Source organism: Priceomyces carsonii (assembly GCF_900007245.1).
Source record: "Priceomyces carsonii strain CBS4050 genome assembly, scaffold: Debaryomyces_carsonii_scaffold_3, whole genome shotgun sequence".
Taxonomy (NCBI): domain Eukaryota; kingdom Fungi; phylum Ascomycota; class Pichiomycetes; order Serinales; family Debaryomycetaceae; genus Priceomyces; species Priceomyces carsonii.
The window spans coordinates 318133-337778 of record NW_026946676.1 but is presented as its reverse complement, the minus strand read 5'-3'; the positions used below and the strand labels follow the sequence as shown (position 1 = coordinate 337778).

The 19646-nt window shown below is 37.7% G+C and overlaps 12 protein-coding genes across 12 annotated transcripts; 5 read left to right on the top strand and 7 right to left on the bottom strand.

The window, feature by feature from the left end:
* Positions 1-384: 384 nt before the first annotated feature.
* On the top strand, positions 385-3354 carry PRCAT00002684001 (Arf family guanine nucleotide exchange factor; the record flags this gene model as incomplete). Its single annotated transcript, XM_062952562.1, has 1 exon — positions 385-3354. The coding sequence occupies one exon, from the start codon at positions 385-387 to the stop codon at positions 3352-3354; it is 2970 nt and encodes a 989-aa protein (XP_062809453.1).
* A 380-nt stretch (positions 3355-3734) lies between these two features.
* PUP3 (proteasome core particle subunit beta 3) lies at positions 3735-4355 on the top strand (the record flags this gene model as incomplete). The annotated part of the gene is made up of 1 exon (XM_062952561.1): positions 3735-4355. One exon carries the CDS (start codon positions 3735-3737, stop codon positions 4353-4355), a length of 621 nt encoding a protein of 206 aa, XP_062809452.1.
* A 124-nt stretch (positions 4356-4479) lies between these two features.
* PRCAT00002682001 (uncharacterized protein) lies at positions 4480-4791 on the bottom strand (the record flags this gene model as incomplete). The annotated part of the gene is made up of 1 exon (XM_062952560.1): positions 4480-4791. One exon carries the CDS (start codon positions 4789-4791, stop codon positions 4480-4482), a length of 312 nt encoding a protein of 103 aa, XP_062809451.1.
* Positions 4792-4945: 154 nt separating this feature from the next.
* On the top strand, positions 4946-6244 carry PRCAT00002681001 (uncharacterized protein; the record flags this gene model as incomplete). The annotated part of the gene is made up of 1 exon (XM_062952559.1): positions 4946-6244. One exon carries the CDS (start codon positions 4946-4948, stop codon positions 6242-6244), a length of 1299 nt encoding a protein of 432 aa, XP_062809450.1.
* Positions 6245-6453: 209 nt separating this feature from the next.
* Positions 6454-7047, bottom strand: PRCAT00002680001 (uncharacterized protein; the record flags this gene model as incomplete). Its single annotated transcript, XM_062952558.1, has 1 exon — positions 6454-7047. The coding sequence occupies one exon, from the start codon at positions 7045-7047 to the stop codon at positions 6454-6456; it is 594 nt and encodes a 197-aa protein (XP_062809449.1).
* Positions 7048-9365: 2318 nt separating this feature from the next.
* Positions 9366-10331, bottom strand: NIT2 (putative hydrolase; the record flags this gene model as incomplete). Its single annotated transcript, XM_062952557.1, has 1 exon — positions 9366-10331. One exon carries the CDS (start codon positions 10329-10331, stop codon positions 9366-9368), a length of 966 nt encoding a protein of 321 aa, XP_062809448.1.
* Positions 10332-10832: 501 nt separating this feature from the next.
* Positions 10833-11090, bottom strand: PRCAT00002678001 (uncharacterized protein; the record flags this gene model as incomplete). Its single annotated transcript, XM_062952556.1, has 1 exon — positions 10833-11090. One exon carries the CDS (start codon positions 11088-11090, stop codon positions 10833-10835), a length of 258 nt encoding a protein of 85 aa, XP_062809447.1.
* Positions 11091-12477: 1387 nt separating this feature from the next.
* Positions 12478-13977, top strand: PDK2 (protein kinase; the record flags this gene model as incomplete). The annotated part of the gene is made up of 1 exon (XM_062952555.1): positions 12478-13977. One exon carries the CDS (start codon positions 12478-12480, stop codon positions 13975-13977), a length of 1500 nt encoding a protein of 499 aa, XP_062809446.1.
* Positions 13978-14279: 302 nt separating this feature from the next.
* Positions 14280-15566, top strand: PEX13 (peroxin; the record flags this gene model as incomplete). The annotated part of the gene is made up of 1 exon (XM_062952553.1): positions 14280-15566. One exon carries the CDS (start codon positions 14280-14282, stop codon positions 15564-15566), a length of 1287 nt encoding a protein of 428 aa, XP_062809445.1.
* Positions 15567-15720: 154 nt separating this feature from the next.
* On the bottom strand, positions 15721-16128 carry PRCAT00002675001 (uncharacterized protein; the record flags this gene model as incomplete). Its single annotated transcript, XM_062952552.1, has 1 exon — positions 15721-16128. The coding sequence occupies one exon, from the start codon at positions 16126-16128 to the stop codon at positions 15721-15723; it is 408 nt and encodes a 135-aa protein (XP_062809444.1).
* Positions 16129-16553: 425 nt separating this feature from the next.
* Positions 16554-17876, bottom strand: PRCAT00002674001 (uncharacterized protein; the record flags this gene model as incomplete). The annotated part of the gene is made up of 1 exon (XM_062952551.1): positions 16554-17876. The coding sequence occupies one exon, from the start codon at positions 17874-17876 to the stop codon at positions 16554-16556; it is 1323 nt and encodes a 440-aa protein (XP_062809443.1).
* Positions 17877-18154: 278 nt separating this feature from the next.
* Positions 18155-19210, bottom strand: PRCAT00002673001 (cleavage polyadenylation factor subunit; the record flags this gene model as incomplete). Its single annotated transcript, XM_062952550.1, has 1 exon — positions 18155-19210. One exon carries the CDS (start codon positions 19208-19210, stop codon positions 18155-18157), a length of 1056 nt encoding a protein of 351 aa, XP_062809442.1.
* Positions 19211-19646: the final 436 nt, after the last annotated feature.

Sequence of the window (19646 nt, the reverse complement as noted above, 5' to 3'; positions counted from 1 at the left end):
AGACGGCGGAAGCAAAGGGTTTACCCGCCCATGCGCTTTTGAATATTGATAACTAAACAAGCTCTGGAGCACTAAAATTTAGACGAGACGAGAGGAGACGAGACCGACATAGAAAAGTCCTTATTTATATAATAATTTACATAAGTTTAGATCTTATATAATAGTTTTGAAAATATTATTCAGTTTGATATCCTTACCAGTAGGTGACTATAGAGGACTTCAAATTTGGCTCAGAGGCGGTATTTTTTAGAGATAGAGGGAAATATTTGCTTCAAGAGATAAACATATACACTTAATTATAGAGGTATAGTACATGAGAATAAAAAAACAGGGAACTCAGGTTGAAAACAATAAGCCTTAACTGATACAGGTTTCAGATATAGTATGTCATCACAAAACACAATGGAAACCATGATAACAGCTGAGAGCACGCCAAAGGTAGATTCTGTTTATCGTGATGAATCACTAATAAAAGATACTTCGATTACTACTACGGATACCAATTTAACCCTGAGCTCTACTCCACCTTCATCTTCCAGTTTGTCAGAGGAGAATGAAAAAATGAAAGCCGAAAATGATCTCACTGGTTCAGAACTGCAAGCTACTAACAGCGTAAGATCAGCTGCTAATACAGTAACCGAAATCAATACGAATGACGAATCAAAGGAAACACTCAATTCACCAATTGACTCCTCTGATAACAGTGATATGGAGTGCAAGGACATAGCAAGAAAATTATTCAATGAAGAGTTTGTGTCCATAAGACCGGAGGAATATACACAGTTATTAGCATCAAATGATGAAGAAAGCAGTAGCATTAGAAACTACTATATGGATATGTTTAAATGGGACCGTAATTTGCTAAAATCAATAAGAATTCTATGTTCAAAATTATATTTAAAAGGTGAATCTCAAGAAATTGATCGAATCCTATCTGCGTTTTCTCAATCTTATATCAAACAACATCCCAATGCTTTTTTTACCAAGAAACATGAGGAGATTTATATCATTATTTATAGTTTGATTTTGTTAAACACAGCTTTGCACAATTCTGAAGTTAGCAAAAAGAATAGGATATCTCAACCGGATTACATTAGAAATACCTTCACTACTTTCAGTAAGCACAATCCTAAAAGTCAGAAAAAGTTGTCCATTAAGGAAAAAGTTTTAATTGAGAGAGAACTTGGCTCTTATTATGATGATTTAGCAAAAACTGAGCTTCATTTGAAACAATCGGATGAAAATACAAGGCTGAATCGCTATTCCAAAGACTACACAAATGATATAGCTGAATGGGATAGTCATTCAACTGCAGATCCTGTTGCAAATTCTCATGAATTGACGAAGCAGCCTTCAAATTCCTCCATATGGTCAGATGCAAATAATCGCAGGTTTTCTTTACAAATAAGACGAGTACCATCAGGAGCATCTGGTGTTGCACTGTTCACATCAGTTAGCGGAAGTAATTCCAGAAACAGAGTCGGTTTCACTAGGGCTTTAGCTTCAGATCAAAATCTGGCAAGGCTCTTTAAAAACCCGAATTACTCTCGCGTTTCTAGTGTAGCGGCTCCAGATTTTACAATTAAAAATCGTCAATCATTGGATCATCTACGTGGTGCTCCGAATAGATCAAATTTGAGTGGATCTCTCAACAAGAGAGCATCGAGAGCTTCTATCATATCAAAGGATTCAACATCATCTACCGCAAACACAGAGGCATTTTCCATCTTATCTATGGACACCAATAATATAGAAGGAATAGATTTTGATGACTCTTATGATACAAGACAACAGTTGGAAGATTTCAATGTTGATGACTATCAAGATCACTATGATTTGACTTTAGAACTTCTGGGGTCTCCTTATTTGAAGGAAGGACTTTTAAAATTGAAAATATTGCACAACGATCAGCAAGATAATATTGCCAATGGAGAGACAACATCTTCTTCTGCCTCTGTCGCTTCGACACAAACGAATAGAGGGGCCAGTAGATTCTTTTCATTTTTCCTGAGATCTTCAGTTAAGGAAAGCAATCCTGCCATAAGTATGTCAACGGCGGTACCAAGTTCAATCTTGAATAAGTTCATCGAGAATTTTGTTGTTGTTTCAAAAGGCGAATTATCACTATATTCATTTGACCCAAAAATTGTCAAGAAACATAAGCAAAAGACCAAAAAGTTTAGGCAAAAACAATTGTCTGTTTTGGGCGACATAAGTGATGAAGAAGAAGACGCGGTGGGAGATGGTAACTGGTTGAAAAATGCTGCCAACGTAGGAAATTACAATTTGTGCTCAACATTTGCGCAAATGGAGAGCCTGATTGGGCATTCGTCAAATAAGAAAGCCATTCTTTGGTCGTTAACATTTCCAAAGACGTCAAAAAAAGCTGCAAAAAAATTCATATTCGAAGCGGGAACGAAAGAAATTGCGTTAGAATTTGTAAATACATGCAATTTCTGGGCCTCCAAAATCACAGCGATTCCAGCATCCGAAGAAAGTGTATCATCTATTGAATATGGGTGGACAAATCTAGAAGGTTTAATAGCCAATAAATCTCAATTCAAGAAATTGAAACATATTGGTAAGTGGGAACCTATTTCTAGAGGTATTTACTTGAGTAATTTTGTAACAGGTGAAAGTCAGGGAGGATACTCAAATCATGCTGGTATGATGAAGCAGTTTGTCAAAACTATGAAATACTACCATCACTTGAAAAAATCGTATCACGAATTTACTCTTTTGAGAACGAAGTTCGTTAGATCATTTCCTTTGAAGGATTATAATTGTTCGAATTTATCTAGGGTTCTTAACAATTATGAGTTGAAGATGACAGAATATAAAGAAGAATTAAATAAGTATAAAAATTATCTAATCATTTTAGGTTTTGCTTTGCAACTAAGATTCGATTTGGAGCAACAAGACAAGGAATCGCAAGTCACAAGTATTGATGAAGATGAAACTTTAGAGCCCGAATTGGAAGATTATAGCGATGAGTTGACAAAATTAGTAAAGTCAGAAATTAGAAATCTCTTCATCAATATGAAAGACGTTGGGAATGTCATTCCAACTTTCCAATCGTCTCGTTCTATTCAAAACTTAACAGAGCTAGCTCGTCAGCAAGTTCCAAATGATACTTCGAGTTCTGCCTTTCCTTTAGTCAAGTCTCCAAAAACTTTTACTTTGTCAAACTACAAAGATACAGAGAGCCCTATCAATCAGCTCTTACAGTCGTCTGCGCCGGCAGCTGATGGCCAAAAAGACCTTTCACATAGCTACAGTACCAACACCATTAAAGAGGAGGATGAACCAGACGACCAAGAACAGCCCAAAAAAACTAATATCAATACCGACTAATATCAACACCGAAATCTCAAGTAAAGGGAACTCCTCCACTTATATCTAACTACTTAGAGCTTTCTTACTTCTTATATGTGTTTTAAATAAATTCATTTCGTTATGAAATATTGTAGGGTGCTAAGAGTGGCTGCGGTTTTGTGCAATATTATCTCTGAGGTCTCTGAAGGCAAATTACATAGTAATTACGAACCATCGAACACTCAACTTTCGTATATTTTATCGTTTATTCGAGATTGTATTTATATTGGGACATAGAAACTGATATTCGATAGTCTTACTTGATTGATTACTGCTGACTCGCTCTGCTGAAATTTTGAACGTTTATATATCAAATCTACATTAGTTGGAACATATAGAAGTTACAGTAAGATTGGAAGATGTCTGACCCAAGTTCTATCAATGGTGGTTCAGCCGTTGCTATGGTAGGTAAGAACTGTGTAGGGATTGCTTGTGACCTACGTCTAGGATCTCAATCACTTGGTATCTCAAATCAATTCGAGAAGATATTTCAAATAAGTGACAAGACATTTTTGGGTTTAACAGGTTTAGCTACTGATGTGACTACACTTTCGGAAACATTCAGATACAAATCAAATCTATATAAACTACGTGAAGAAAGACAGATTGAACCAAAGACATTAGCAAATTTGGTAAGCTCTACGTTATATGAAAAACGTTTTGGACCCTATTTTGTGGGTCCAATAGTAGCGGGTTTGGACTCTAAAACTAGCCAACCTTTCATATGTGGTTTTGACTCAATTGGCTGCATTGATTTTGCTAAAGATTTCATTGTCAGCGGAACAGCCACAGATCAGTTATATGGAATGTGCGAATCTCTTTATGAACCAAACTTGGAGCCTGAAGATTTATTCGAAACCATCAGCCAATCCTTGTTGAACGCCGTTGACAGAGACCCATTGTCCGGATGGGGTGCTGTTGTCTATATCATTACTGGGGATAAGATTTTGAGGAGAGTTTTGAGAACTCGTCAAGACTAGTATTTCGTAATCGTTGCTTAAGCATTAAAAATGAGGCTCATATATAGCTACATCAATAATAAAATTAGATACTGATGAAACTTTCAAATCTATTTACATAATCTTCTGGGTATCACTCACTCACTCACTTGGACTTTTCAGAAAGTTTTTGAGCATCTCTGTCGACTATTTCCTTTAAGTAGTTATTCTTGCCGTATATTTCCTCTTCATTTTGTTTCCTCTTAGCTTCAAAAATCTTCTGCTTCTCTCTTGATCTCCTAATTCTGTCTTTTGAATCTTCAACTCTAGTATAGTGAAGGCATTTTGAAAGCTCATTCTTCTCGAAATTACACATTCCCAACACTTGTTTCACGTATTCTTGCTTGTGACAATCCTCCAAAGCATCCATAAGCTTTTCACATGGTTGAAACCTATTTCTGTCTAGCTGAGGATGCATTTTAATTTTTCGTTTTGCTGATGAGACAAACTAAAATACCTTAAGTTGGCCATTTTTGATTTCGAGCAAATATGTAAAAAGTGTGACTGGGTTAATTTTACATTTACGTATTAAAATAACAACCACTAAATTTAAGACAGATATTAAAAAAAATATGTCGTCTAATACCGATACCGACGATGTACTAGACTTCATCAATTCATTACCAGACTCTAAGTCGAATACACCGCAGCCTCCAAATGGGGAGAAGAAAGTGGGTAATCAGGAAGACTTATTAGACTTCTTGGACGAGCTAGAGAATCATGATAAATCAAAAGCTTCAACACCCATGGTAGCTAAGACAAAATTTGAACCAAAAAAGAAACAAGAGAAGGACTTAAATGAAAAAACACCAAATCTAAACGATAACACAGAAACGAACCAAGAGGTGACTGGTGAAGCAGAAGTGAGTGATAGGGCTACTACTAAAGAAGAGCACGAATTACAATCCGCAAATGATGAACTAAACATTGACCCAATTGGTTCCATTTCTTCATGGTGGCAGAGCGAAGGCTCTTCCAAGGTATCTTCACTCTGGGGTACCTTCACGTCGAATGCACATCATATAAGTGAACAGACTTATCAAATAGCATCAAGTACGACCAATCAATTGAATCAACAAAGGCAAAAAATCTTGAGCGAGTCTGAAGGTTTTGAAGAGCAATTCGAAGTAATTTCAACTCGCTTAAATTCTATTCTCTTGAATATGTCACAGCAAATTAAGCAAGGATTAATTGATGACGATGACGAACTATTGAATATTTTATTAATAAATGATTTGGACAACATGAGCTATTTGAGTAATTTGTGTTCTGATAAATTTAACCTAGTTATGGATCAAGTTGAAGGTGGCATAAGAGTGTCAGTCAATAATTTTAATCATAGGCAAATGATATCTGAAACAGCCAGAATTGAATTGAATATGTTTCATGGCAAGATCATTGATGGAGAAAAACTTTGTGCTGCAAATTTGGACTCAGCCGTCAAGGACTATCAAAAAATTACGAAGGACCAAGAAGAGTCGCAATCCAAGGAATCTTCAGCAAATGAACTAGATAAGATCAATAAGTCAAATATATTTATCTCAATCCAACCGATCAGCAGTAAGGTATCTCAGGATGATCAAAAAGCTGCTACTTCTGAGGGCCCCATGATAATCGAGGCCAATAACTCTGACTCGTTTGCATTTACCTTGATCCTAAAGGATGTGACGAATAACATTACCTTGATAACAAAATCACAACCTTTTCCTTATAGATGGTCTAAATGGTTGGCTGGAGACTTTGAAGGATCCTCTGATTTTGATGATGTAGATCCAAGTGAATGGGTGAAAAGCTGGATCAAGGATGGCTTGAGTCTTAGCTTTGGTGTATTAGCTCAAGAGTATGTTGCGAAGAGGATGGGGATAGCATAAGTTAATTTTTTGGTAGCTGATCAATTCAGAAGTGTTACAACGTGGCGTAAATCACCACAAATTTAATTATTTCTCTCCATATTATTGAAGAATATATAATTGATACGCATATTAAATAGTATAGCCATATCGTTAACCCAGCCATTTGATAATGACTTCAATGTAAAATTAATCTATAAACTGCCCTGAAAACAAGCAAGAACTGTTACTTAAAACAAATCTGCAAATTCTGCCACATGAGGATGAACTTCATGCATTTGAGAACTTGTGGTCCTACCAGTAGGATTCAAATTATTCACGTTGTAGGAATGTTGGATTCCGCAACTTAAATAGTTAGCCATTATTCTATCAAAAGTCTTTTCATCATTGGCAATCAAATTGTTCTTATAATCAATCACCAACGGTTCAGACAGTGTAATGCCTTGCAGTAACTTCTCAAAAGATTCTCTACTTAAAACATTCATGTCGTATGATTTATTCAATTTCATCAATCTCTGAAGTATTTGCTTGTTGTCTGGATGGATATCCAGACACTCATTCATGATGAATAAATAGTCCTGGTAGCTTAAGCCCTTGTTGATCTTAATGTTAACTTGAAACTTAAAAGGTTGCGTCTGAACATCCAGGTACTGATCATACTTGTTCAGTGTGCTTGGCAACATACTATAGGCATGTAATTTACTCAATAATTGGGCTGACGCATGAGAATTTGTCTGATGGTAAATGGTAATGGGATTAGGGGACAGGACTCCTCCAGATGATCTGGTGGCGCTATTAACTGTTCTCAAAAATGATTTAAGCATTGAAAAATTTCCAGTCCTTTTCTTTGTGGTGTCAAATGCTCTGCTTTTTCGAATCACAGGAATCTGCCTTTATCTGCTGCAAAGTCGTAACAAAGATCGCACGCGTATGAGCTATCTCTAACAGCCGAACTCTGTTGCTATTCAGATATCAATAGCTAAAGTTCAAGGTTCCTCTATCCTAATAGTGGTAAATAAAACAGCTGATTGTCCCTTATCTTATATAGTATTAGTATTTACGCTCGTATAGAAGAGGGGATATTTTCGCAACTATTTATTTGTACACCCTAGGGAAAATTAGTTCGCTTACAGTTATTCCGTTGAGAAGAATCTCCGCCCCGAAACCCAACGAGCAAAGTTGCCGCTGCATGCTCATACAAAATCAAGCAATATAGGGGGTAGACTAGAACCTAATTTGGCTATGCTAAGGATGCGAGGGCCTGAGTCATCAGGTGGCTACGTTGTTATTGCTAGCAATGCAGTTAATCTTGTAATCATGTAATCTTGGGTCTCGATTTTTGCCAGCCTGTCAACACATGTGCACCGACGACAGGGGGTCAGTGCGGACCACAGAAATGCGGCGTAGTCTGCATAAGACGCCGGCTGTGCAAAAGTAAAAACGACATCCAGGACATCCGAATTGCTTTATCAAATCACTATCAAAAGAAAGAGTACGATAGTATCCACAGTAACCAACACCTTATCAATTCTATGAACGTGGAACCTAGGAGAGATAGACAGACTAACCTCAAGCTTTTAAAAAAAGAAATTATTGTATGCAGTGTTTCGCGCCAGCCGTGAAACAGATGTCAAATGCAAGACAAATGTTGGTCAGAAGTGAGGAGTCCATCGGTGAAATGGAGGGGAACTCGATATATTTGTGTATATCTGATTTTATAAAGTAAGAGATGCTTGAGGAGAAAACGTATTCTGGTGGCTATCCTGCTGGCTGCATTGGGGGGTAATCTGCACCCTATGTCGCACGTCCGTGAGTCTGCACCTACGAAATAGAGTGGCGAAAAAAAGTAAACACAAGATAAGAAGTCAAGATAAATATGTAATCAGAGTCAACCTCTTTTTGTGGCATATCAGTGCTATGGGAGTGTCTTGAGCCATTGAAATTTGCGCACTTGAGGAAATCTCATTATGTGCCTGTTAAAATCTATGATAGGAGATTGGACTGTCGGATAGAGGGAAGATGCTATTCTAGAATGATAAGCTCATGTGCTCAAATCAAAAAGAAGTTCTTTTATTCAGATAGCACAATCATTGTATCGTTGCTGTGTCTTTTCTAGACTCTATGCATCTCGCGATGTTTACAAAGACTATCAGTTGTCATTGGGATGTCACGGGGACAATGAATAAGAATGCTTGTCAAAAAATGAAGCCGATTAACTCGATGAAAATCATTATTATTCCTTCTCTTCTTCGAGCGATAAATTAGCTTTTGAGTTTCTCTGTGTTTATCGATAAGATGCTGTCAGACCTGACTGTGGCAGATCTGTTCGCTACGCGCATACGTTGTTTGATAAGTTCTAGTCAAAGGAGCCACATCTCAGACCCAGAAGGTTATAGCAATTCACGTCATGCCTCCATAAGCTACAATAAACTTTCGTGTGCTTTATTTGATAAGTAATTTATTTAAACATCAGTTTATGACTCATGCGGCTCTTACGTGCTTTTGCAGCCCGAACTTCAAGCTATGAAAGCATAAAGATTGATCTGCTTTGAGCTTCTCTTTATGTGTTTAGCCTTACTAGTTTTGAAAAAGAATGAACAGCTAAACTAACTCTCATAATTTTTCAGTATGGTATGTCAGGGAAGGTTTTATAGACACGTTGAATACATATATTTAAATTATTTGTGCTAGAATACATTTGCAGTCAATACTGAGTTCTCTAATTATAAAAGTGAGATTGTTCCTAAACTTCAGATATACACAGTCAATGAGGTGTCACGTATCTGCTACATAAATTTGGTTTCGAAGGTTGTGAGAAGTTTACAAACTGTGATGTCTTAATGTTACTACTTATATACGATTCCTTAGATTGCAAAAGAGTTCAATTATCAAAACTGAATATATGGAGTTTTTTTCGTCATATTTACTGCTTATATCAATTCCTGATACCTTCAAGTCACACGAAGAATCGAGTCTCAAATCGTATTACATATTATCATAGACGTACACTCGACCGCAACTTTCTCTTCACTTCTCGCACCCAATGCTAATACCTATTTCTAATAGCTGATATGAGGGAGTTTATAACTCCAAGTGACGACACAAGCAAACCGAATGAGAATAATATTATTAGTGAGTTTTCTTACATCTCTCCAAATATATCTTCTCTTCTATGCTCAAGCAATGGCATATTTGTCCTAATTGCATCGAGAGAGTCTAGATCTAAATCAGCAAAGCATAGCTCATAGTAATCGCCTTCTTCGTCAAGCTCTAAAGTGTCCGAATATTTTTTGCATTCCGACAAAACCTCACCCCATGGACTTATTATGATAGATTCTCCATAGCTTACTCTTTTTTTGAGTTGTTCTGGTGGGGTTTCCAAATCAGCGGCAGTATCATGTTCTCCACATTGTGCCGCCATAACGACATAACATTGTGTGTCAAGTGCTCTAGCCTTCCCTAGTTCCTTCCAGTGACTCTCCCCAGTCTTGACGGTGAACGCAGAGGGATAAGTTATTATATTTGCACCTAGTTTTCTAAGTTTAATACCTAATTCTGGAAATCTGATATCATAGCAAATTGCAAATCCAATGCTGAAGTTAGCATATGAAGTACTGTTGACTTGGAAAGGTTTCAAAACCGAATTTCCTGGTTCTACTGAATTTGACTCTTTTAAGATGGGCCCATCCTTAATATTGACGTCAAAAAGATGAATCTTTTGGTATGTCTGAAGTATCTCACCTTTATTATCGATCCACAATTGATTATTTCGGACCTTTTTCAAATCTCCAGTAGGACTCTGAGATTGCGAAGGCTCGTGTACTCCTACTGCCACAAATAATCCCTTATCATCAGTGTCACCAGATGACTTTAGATAAATAGATCTAATTTCAGTTTGAACTAAAGATATAAAGTTTTTGTGGACAGATTGTGCAAGTTGCATAGAGTGTTTGGCATCTCTTGAGATATAGTCTGATGCTTCAGGTAAGAACAACACTTTCACATTCTCTTTGACAGCCTTATGGATCAATTTCTTGACAACTCTTGCATTATGGAGCAAATTAGAAGACGAACATAGTTGACCACAAGCAATCTTGATTGATGACATTGCTGTTATAAGAAAAGTATTTAAAATCCACACTTCGAGTAATCGATTTTCTATCCGTATTCTTTCGCGATTATAATAATTGGAATAAAAACCACTGTTTAGAACAGATTCTTTGTCTCAATTTGTGTCAGATTTGGAAATATATATGCGATAAGTACGAAGGGAAGGGTGCTTTCTTTTGTAAAATTTTGGAAGGGAGAACTTCCTCTCCTTTCCCTCATTTTTCATGGAAATCTCCTCAATAGATTGATTGCCTTTGATTAATATTGCAGGCGTGGTAGGACTAGAATTGAGAGAGAAACCGAAAGTATAAGTGGAGATATAACAACGTTCGTGAGAAGTCGAGCATATTCTCACTTACTACATAATTTATTGCACCATTTTTAATCATGAATCGTAGCATTGTCATAGAATGGATATAACATACAGACTGGCACAGTTAAATAAATAATAGAAGTAAATTTCTGAAGATAAGCTTCGTAAGTGATGCAATTAGATGACTTATGCTTTGTTAACTGGACCAGCAGTGTGTACTTCGTCAGAAGAAAACACAGTGGGATGAAATGTTTCATCAGATGAACCAGAAGTAGCGTCATTAGCGCCATTTGATGATTCACGATGCTTAACGTTGATGTTTTGGGAAGAATAGAATCTCAAGTTGGCGCTCCCATTTGCCCTCAAGGCTTGGTTTACTGGTATCCAGCATCTTGCTGCTGTCTTATAGGTTGAAATACTGAAAAATTGTTTTGCTGCCGACATCTTTGATAAATTTAATTATTTGATTTATTCTTGTATTCTTATTTATGGTTCTCCTTTTTTATGACCTTATTGCTTTTGTTCTGAAGCTTGAATGGATGCTGTAACTTAAAGTTAAAACTGAACAAGGATAATTAATTTTATTAACTTCAGAAGAGTATGATGTTCCTTTAAACACAAGTTATCATGGAGGACCCCAGATCTTTCTTATATATTTCGAGATTTTACCCCGGACCCGTGTGTCCGGCTGCATTACTCACTCCATAAAAAAAATTTAACATGTAGTATTGAGTCATCGGGGCTGCGGGTTTGCGAGGGACCGTTTGACCGAAACAAACTTCGCTTTATTTTTGAGACCACACTCAAAAATGATGTCACAAAGTACAAAAACAATAGTCAAGATAAAGAATTGGGTAGATCATTGCTCCTTCCATAACTCAATAGGGATGATGGCCAATAATAAATTGAGAAAAAATTCTGCACAATTGACACGAGCAAACAAAGGCAATAAGGAAGACAGATCAATTGGCTACTACAAATGATCTGTTTCTCTAAAGTGCACTATGCGATAAATACATTACTCCTATACTGGTATCATCTAAAAATGTTATAATGAGGTGTCGGCAATTTCAATGTAATGTCCTAGTTTTGAGGGTGTCCGACAATCCGAGAGTTGTAATTTTATTGAGTCATGTTTTAAACACGGGGCAAGGGACCAGCGGAAGTGCTTTTCTGATGACCTGTGCCCCGGCTCTCGGACGCTATAGAAACACTCCCGTGGGACCGAAGTTATGCTCCTGGGCTCTCTTTGAACCTCCTTTATGAATGAAAAACTCACAAATATCGAAATACACGTACAACAGCTTGAGACATAAAGTTTCTCTTTGACAAATTATTTCCTTTTCTCATCAATTATAGAATGTGAGGTCGACTAATATCTTCCATCATCCGAGGAAGAACAGTTGTAATCTTGTTATCAAGGTCACTAATTCTTCGCTTGAGTTTGCACCTGACGTCGCCATTCTTACCGACCGATTCACTGTAGTCGGGCGGAACACGTTAAAAAAATCGGTGGCTTACTCCACCTGATTTACTTCTATTACCGTAGGACCGAGCTTTTTCCTAAGTATTTGCTGACCCTGTTTGTGTAATTTCTCGACTAGTGCCTAGTCTCTGACACTTTATGTCTTATAATCTGGGGAACTACATGATAATTGAATTAGGAAAGTCATAATCAAATAGGATAGAGGATATTCTGGATATCTCAATACTTCGAGAAGGCTAGCTACAAATTATAAACACTTAGACATTGTCATACAACATACTGTTGAGTAAAATAAAGGAAAGATATCCGTAATACGAGCTTGCAGATTTCACATAGACATTTGCGATGGGAACGGGCTGGGAACTCACGAAAGCGCTACGTGATAAAATATACAAGTATGCTTTGTACCCACAAACATCAATTTCGTTGAGACAAATGGTTCAGTTTGGACCAAATCCAAGTCCAGGCTCAATTTTTTTAGCTTCTCAGTTTATTGTAGAAGAATTACCAATAAGACTAGCACTTAAAGTAAAAGACTTGGATAATGCGCCTTTGGGATTGAGCAAAATGCCTTCCACAATTAAGGTCAAAAATTGGTATGCCCAATCTTTCCAGGAATTAACTGAACTTCCGAAACCTGAAGTTTCTCCAAAATTAAAAGAATTATTGGCATCAGGAAATGATGCATCGAAAACAAATAAAGGAGAAGAGAGTGGCAATAGATATTCCGAAGAAGTAGACGATACCCAAAATGTTGCTAATGAAGAAGTCTCTAATCCTGCTGTAAACAATTTGTTTAGTGATGATGGAATAGTGTTACGACAGTCTCATCATCTGAACTCACGAACTTCGAAGTCTGAGTCACCAACTTATGGCAAAACATACTATACTCCATGTCCTACGAATATTGTTTGGCCCAAAGAAGTATATGACTATAATAAGCTAGTCTGCGATACACTCACGAAAATTAAGAAACGACATGATGCGACGGTTGCGACCATGGCTCAAGGAGTACAAGAATGGAAATCTGAAAATCTGAGCATCTTTGTCAATTCGGCTGTTCAAAACTTTTTGGATAGATTTTACATGTCAAGAATTGGCATAAGGATGTTGATTGGTCAACATATTGCTCTTAATATGGCTCAGACCTCTCCTACAAAACAAAGAATTTCATCCTTTTTCAATGGCTCAGGTAAATCTAGTCCTAAAAAAACAAGCTATGTTGGAGTCATTTGTACCGATTGTAATGTAAGGGAGATTGCTGAAGATGCTATTGAGACAGCTAAGTATGTTTGCGAAGAATTTTACGGGTTGCTTGATGGGCCAGAAGTTCAATTAATTGCTCCCGAAGATAATGTGAGTTTTATGTATGTTCCTGGTCATTTGATTCATATGTTATTCGAAACTTTGAAAAATTCATTACGTGCAACTATTGAATTCCATACTCCACTTTTAAAAGCTAAAATGATGGAAGAGAATCCCAATTTGAAGGCAGATCAAATTGATTTAAACGATTTAGACTTCCCACCTATAAAAGTCATAATATCCGAGGGTCATGAAGATATTGCCATCAAGATAAGCGATGAAGGTGGAGGAATTCCTAGAAGTGAAATTCCGTTAATATGGACATATTTGTACACTACAGTTAGTAAAACTCCAATAATAGATTCTGATCAGAATTCTTTCAAGGCACCTATGGCTGGGTTTGGGTATGGCTTACCAATCTCAAGATTGTATGCGCAATATTTTGGAGGTGATTTGAAGCTCATTTCGATGGAAGGTTATGGCACTGATGTTTACTTGCATTTAAATCGTTTAAGTAGTTCATCAGAGCCACTACCTTAGAGTCAAGCTATAATTTAGCATAATAGATAGATATTTACTAAAGTTAAATTGAACTTTGAAACGCCTTGATATTAGCAATTATACCTTCATCTGTATGAATATATGCTTTAATGATACATTCTGACAGATGTAAATTTTCCTAGGGCAATCTCTGCTGTATAAATCAAAAAATGCCTTTCTATAATTTTCACGTGCAATTTGTATTTTTACCTCGCTCTTTGGGTAGAAAAAAGTAATAGACAATCCATCTTAATTACTGATCAAAAACATCATTATAATATTTCGAAAGTTTTGTTTGTGAGATGTCGGCTCCAAGAACAAAGCCTTGGGAAGTCTCGTCTGGTACGTCGTCTGCTGCTATGTCTGGTGGCACATCAGATCCACCTATCGGGGCGTCAAATTCTTCAACTCAATTGAACAACCCCGCTACAACAAACATGAATACATCAGCTGCAGCAACAAGTTTGCCTGATAGGCCAACTTCATTAACATCAGATATTTCATCGGCATCAAATGCATCACCATATGGAACTTCAGGTGGATATGGTTCTGGTTATGGTTCAAACTACGGCTCGAGGTATGGTGGACTTGGCTCGTCTATGTATGGTGGTGGACTTGGCTCGTCTATGTATGGTGGTGGATATGGCTCTGGCATGTATGGTGGGAGCTATGGCTCAGGTATGTATGGTATGGGTGGTATGGGCGGTTATGGTTCGAGCATGTACGGAATGGGTGGTTATGGGTCTGGAATGTATAATCAACCTGGTGGGCAAATGGGTGGATTGGCTGAAGGTACTCAGGCCACCTTTCAGCTCATTGAATCAATAATAGGAGCAGTGGGTGGTTTTGCCCAAATGTTAGAAGCGACTTACATGGCTACACATTCATCATTTTTTACTATGGTGTCATTAGCAGAACAGTTCGGTAATCTCAAGAATGCTTTGGGTTCCTTATTAGGTATATTTGCATTAATTAAATTTGTGAAAAAGATCTTCTATAAAATAACAGGGCAAACGTATAACTATGGCCTTAATCTTAACGAATTTTCTAAATTTGAGAAAAAGCAGAAAAAAATAGAAGATAGTATTAAGAAACAACAAAATGGAACCAAAGGGAGAATATCTTTCAAACCTTTACTATTGTTTTTGGCTGCATCGATAGGATTCCCTTATTTACTCAGTAAAGCCATTCAAAAAATTAATGAACAACAGCAGCGAAAGCAGCAAATTTTGGGCCAGCATGCAATGCCGGGCCCAATAGACCCCGCTAACTTGCAGTTTGCAAAAGCTCTATATGAATTCAACCCCGAGAACCCCAACATCGAAATTGAGTTGAAGCCTAATGAATTGGTGGCTATATTATCAAAATTGGATCCGTCAGGAAACGAAAGCAAATGGTGGAAGGTAAGATCTAGACTGGGAAAGGTGGGTTATGTTCCTCTGAATTACCTCAATATCATCAACAGGAAACTACAAACGAAAACGAAAGAGCCTCTGGCCATCGAGCAGAGTCCTGCTATACCTCAGCATCAGGTTGCTGATTCAAACCCCCCATTAAGTGTCGAAGAGTTCCAGAAGTTTTCTGGTTAAGTGTATGGTCCTTTATAGCATTCCATGGCGGTAGTATAATTTATCTTTAATTCTTATGACTACAACTACGGTGATTATTTCAATCAAATTATAATAATAATCATGTTTCGTAGAATTCACATTACCTGAATTATTTAGTTATGTATTTAAGTCCTCAATAGAAATCATCCGGACGGTTTTGCTCAATCTCAGCTTTAGAACCCTTGTCCTGTAAATCCTTGTAGCCTTTCGTGTTCTTTTCTACACGACGCCTCTCCTTTGTTGCAAGAGCATCAACCTTGTCAATGCCGTCTGCCAAAACTTTTCCGCTCTTCTTGTTAACGGTATCAGCAGCACCTGCTACTTTTTCGGTTGCAGATCCACTAGGCGTCACCTTTTCAGCTTTATTTATACCTTCAGCAGCAGCTTCCCCAATCTTCTTATTTGCTTTCAGTAACACATCTTTTGTCTTTCCTACAATTGAATAGTTGGCAACAGGGATTCTTGATACAACCGCAACATTTCTGTAACTAGTTGGAGTTCTTAATGCTTTAACAGATTGAATAGCTATTCTTGAAGTCATTTTCAATGCAGTATGAATTTATCGATAATATAATTGCTTAACATGGTCTAAAGCGTCTATTCGAACCTTATATACTACTAAAGTAACGATTTTAGTGGTGTCATCACAGGTCATTATGTGCACCTTCTACAGCAATCATTAGATTGCGGCCGCAGATAAATCGAACTCCATAGAAATGTTAAGCAATTTGCCAGAAATAATTGCTACTCTATGTGGTAAGTGAAGTTCAGTGCACGACTATTAGCTGTTGCCCAGGTAATCTTGCTTTTACTTTACTCCTATGATGTAAAAGATGTTGCACTATGTTGGCAATGTGGTCTCATCAGATAATAGAGTGCTACTAAGATAGGGGAAAAATCGGAAGCTTAATTGCTACATTAAAATAATTGCAGGCATCTATTGAAAGACGTTATGACTATAAGGGACTATTCTTCCTGATATGGTCTAGAATAGGGATGAGATCTCCCGTTTGAAGGAAAATTACGTCTGGATCTTTCGGGTCCTCCTGTACCTCCAATTGAGCTCGCAGGCGAGCCGTCAGTACTATTGTCTCGAGTGTCGTTGGCATCACCTGCCTGCAATTGGATCGTAGGCGTCGCCTCTTGTTCTCTACGTGTGGCCATTAAAGGTGTGGTATTCGATGAAACATCTTCGTCATTTGCTGATTCTATGTCATTGCTTTGGCGCCCGTTGGTCCCATTGAGGTCTGTCCTTCTGGTCTCTCTTCTTAAATCTCTCACTCTGCTTCTTCTGGGAAAGGGAAATGGGTGAAATCCTGTTTCCGGAAATGGAAAACGTTTCGGAAGGACTAAATTTGGATCTCTGTTGTCAGTTCTTAGTGGGCTATTCATATTATAAGATGTGACCCAATCTTGATGCATAAAGGAGTCTGTTAAAGGTGTAACCGAAGGATTAAATGGGCGCCTAAAAGGATTGAATACGTCTGTAGAATGATTCATCATGTGGTCAACCACAGCTTCTCTATCGGCATTAAAATTATAAAAACTGTTATTTCGGATATCATTTAACCTAGCAGTTTTAGGGTCCGAATCTCTAGACGCTGATACCTCTTGGCGGCACAAGGGACAACTCACATCATTTTTTAACCATGCGATAAGACAAGTTTTGCCGAAGACATGATTACAAGGCATCTTGACAGGGATGTGCCGCTCTTCCTCTACTTCTGACAAAGTTGCGTCTCTATCCTTAAATTCAGTTCCATATCCAGGTAAAATCTGTTCCATGTTTGCTTCTTCCAAAGTTGATAAATTCCTTTGAGGGAACCTTGAGTATATTAAGGCGCCCTCGTCTACAGGAAGAAATAGCGAGGGATCGTTGAACTGTACTGCAGTCTCTAGAGACTGTAAGCCATGAATACCATATTTCTGCTTGAGCTCTTTTATTACTCTAGAATTTTCCTCCATCATCTGTTGGTTCTTAGCCAACTTGACTTTGTCTTTGACTTGCTTATCCTGATCACATGGTACTTGATCCTTCGCTTCCTCGTATGGCTCAAAACAGATGGGACATTCTTTGCTATCAAGAGACGATATGGGTACTTCTTCCAAGCTCTCGATTGCTTCTTTTGATGCCAGCTTTTTGGTCAGCCGAAGTCCACTCGCTGTTAATGCTCTATCGAGAACATCTCGTAACCAACCAGGCAAATCTGTATTATTATTTGCTCCATCAATATCAACATCGATGATAGTCGTCCCCAAAAAGTTAGGTCTCCTATCTGGCGAATCCATCACTACAGATCTAACGTTTATTTAATTATTAATGACGGAACTTCAGTAAAAATAATGTGTGTGTGTCCGGTATAGAACGTCTTCGAAAATACACACTTGAATACTTTGACTAAGTAGCACGAATTTAATAATGATAAAGATCGAGTGAATAGAAAATGTATTAACCCTTTCCAAAGAAGTTTGTTCTCTAAATTTTCTACCGTTCCAAGTGGTTCATTGTAATATGTAGTAAATATATATAGATATATATTATGTGTGACTAGTTGCTTATTTGATTTCTATAGGTATTGCGCTCTTAAATTTATAACCATGGCCTGCTTGTCAGGTGGTAATGAACTGATCTGATCCGCTGGTAGAGACAACACCTGAGCAATCAAGTCTGCTTGCCCGGGAGACATGACTGCAAGTTTTGCCTGGGTGCTAGGTGGTAAATGCAGCCATTTTCCCATATTTTGTGGTTGCATCATGGGCTGACCGTAAGGATTATTCGTTGGAGGGATAGGTGGAAGATGTGGTTGAGATTGCTGTTGTTGAGGGGTACCAGTTCCAGGGTTTTTCATTGAATCGCTTATGACCTCTTCGTCAATAAACCCCATTAACAATAAGGCCTGTGCAGCAGCAGGGGCCAACTGAGGTGAAACTTGAAAAACATCTATCGCCCTTGACGAATTAGGACCATTTAAGATACCTTTCAAGTTAGATATAAACTCCATTAACTTCACCGGAGGAATATTGCTCAATGTTTCATTGATCTTATCAGGAATTGCAAAGGGTAAATTTTGAGGCTGCGGTAGAACTTTTGTTGCATTTGCTATATTAGATGGTAATTGAGGTACTGAAGAAGGAATTGGGTTATTCATTATTTGCTGCTGAAGCTGATCAGTATTAAATTGATGAATATTGGGTGGAGGCAGAACAAAGCTATGGTTTGGAAGAGGAGGACCATTGTATACCATCTCTTGAGGCAATTGGACGTAAGGAGGGAGCATATTTCTGTCTAGCCTCATGATTGATTTGTGCTCGGACGTAGCATTTGATCTTAATCCTTCTTTTGATAATTCTATTCGTAATTTTTTGATTTGCCCTGGTGTAGCAGGATTCAATAACTTGACTTGGTCTAATAACCTTAATGCTTTCTGAGCTTCTTGAGGACTTTGATATTCGACAAAACAAAAACCCTTGTTTTTACCAGCGTAGTCATATCCTAATCTGACATCTACAATATTTCCAGACCCACAAACAACCGATTTAATTATTTGCTCATCCCAATCATAAGGAAGTTGCCCAACATAGAGCACAGTCGAAGACGACAAAGCAGATTTCTTTGTCGACATAAGATAGGTGAAACTCTTTCAAGAATAGAAATGTAAATGTTTACGTGCCTTCGGGAGTAGTAGGAAATATAAAAGTGCTTAACGGTTGTTATAGATGAAGATGCTGTTTTGATAGTCGTGTGAAAGGTGAGATATGCTCGTTGGTTGAAAGCCTTTAACGTGCCATACGAGAAAACAAAAAAATTCAGGAAAAAACCACTTCCGATACCGGGAGTCGAACCCGGGTCTGCTCGGTGAAAGCGAACCGTGCTAGCCGTTACACTATATCGGAGAATTTCTGAATTTGTAAGGGATCAGTCTTATAAGTATATACAATGTGAAGGAGTGTTGCAAAACAGCTCTGAAACAGTGTTGCAAAAGTATATAAGCGCGAGTTAAGCCCACAAATAGAATATAACATTCTATTAGGGATTCTAAATAGTAGCACACTATACAT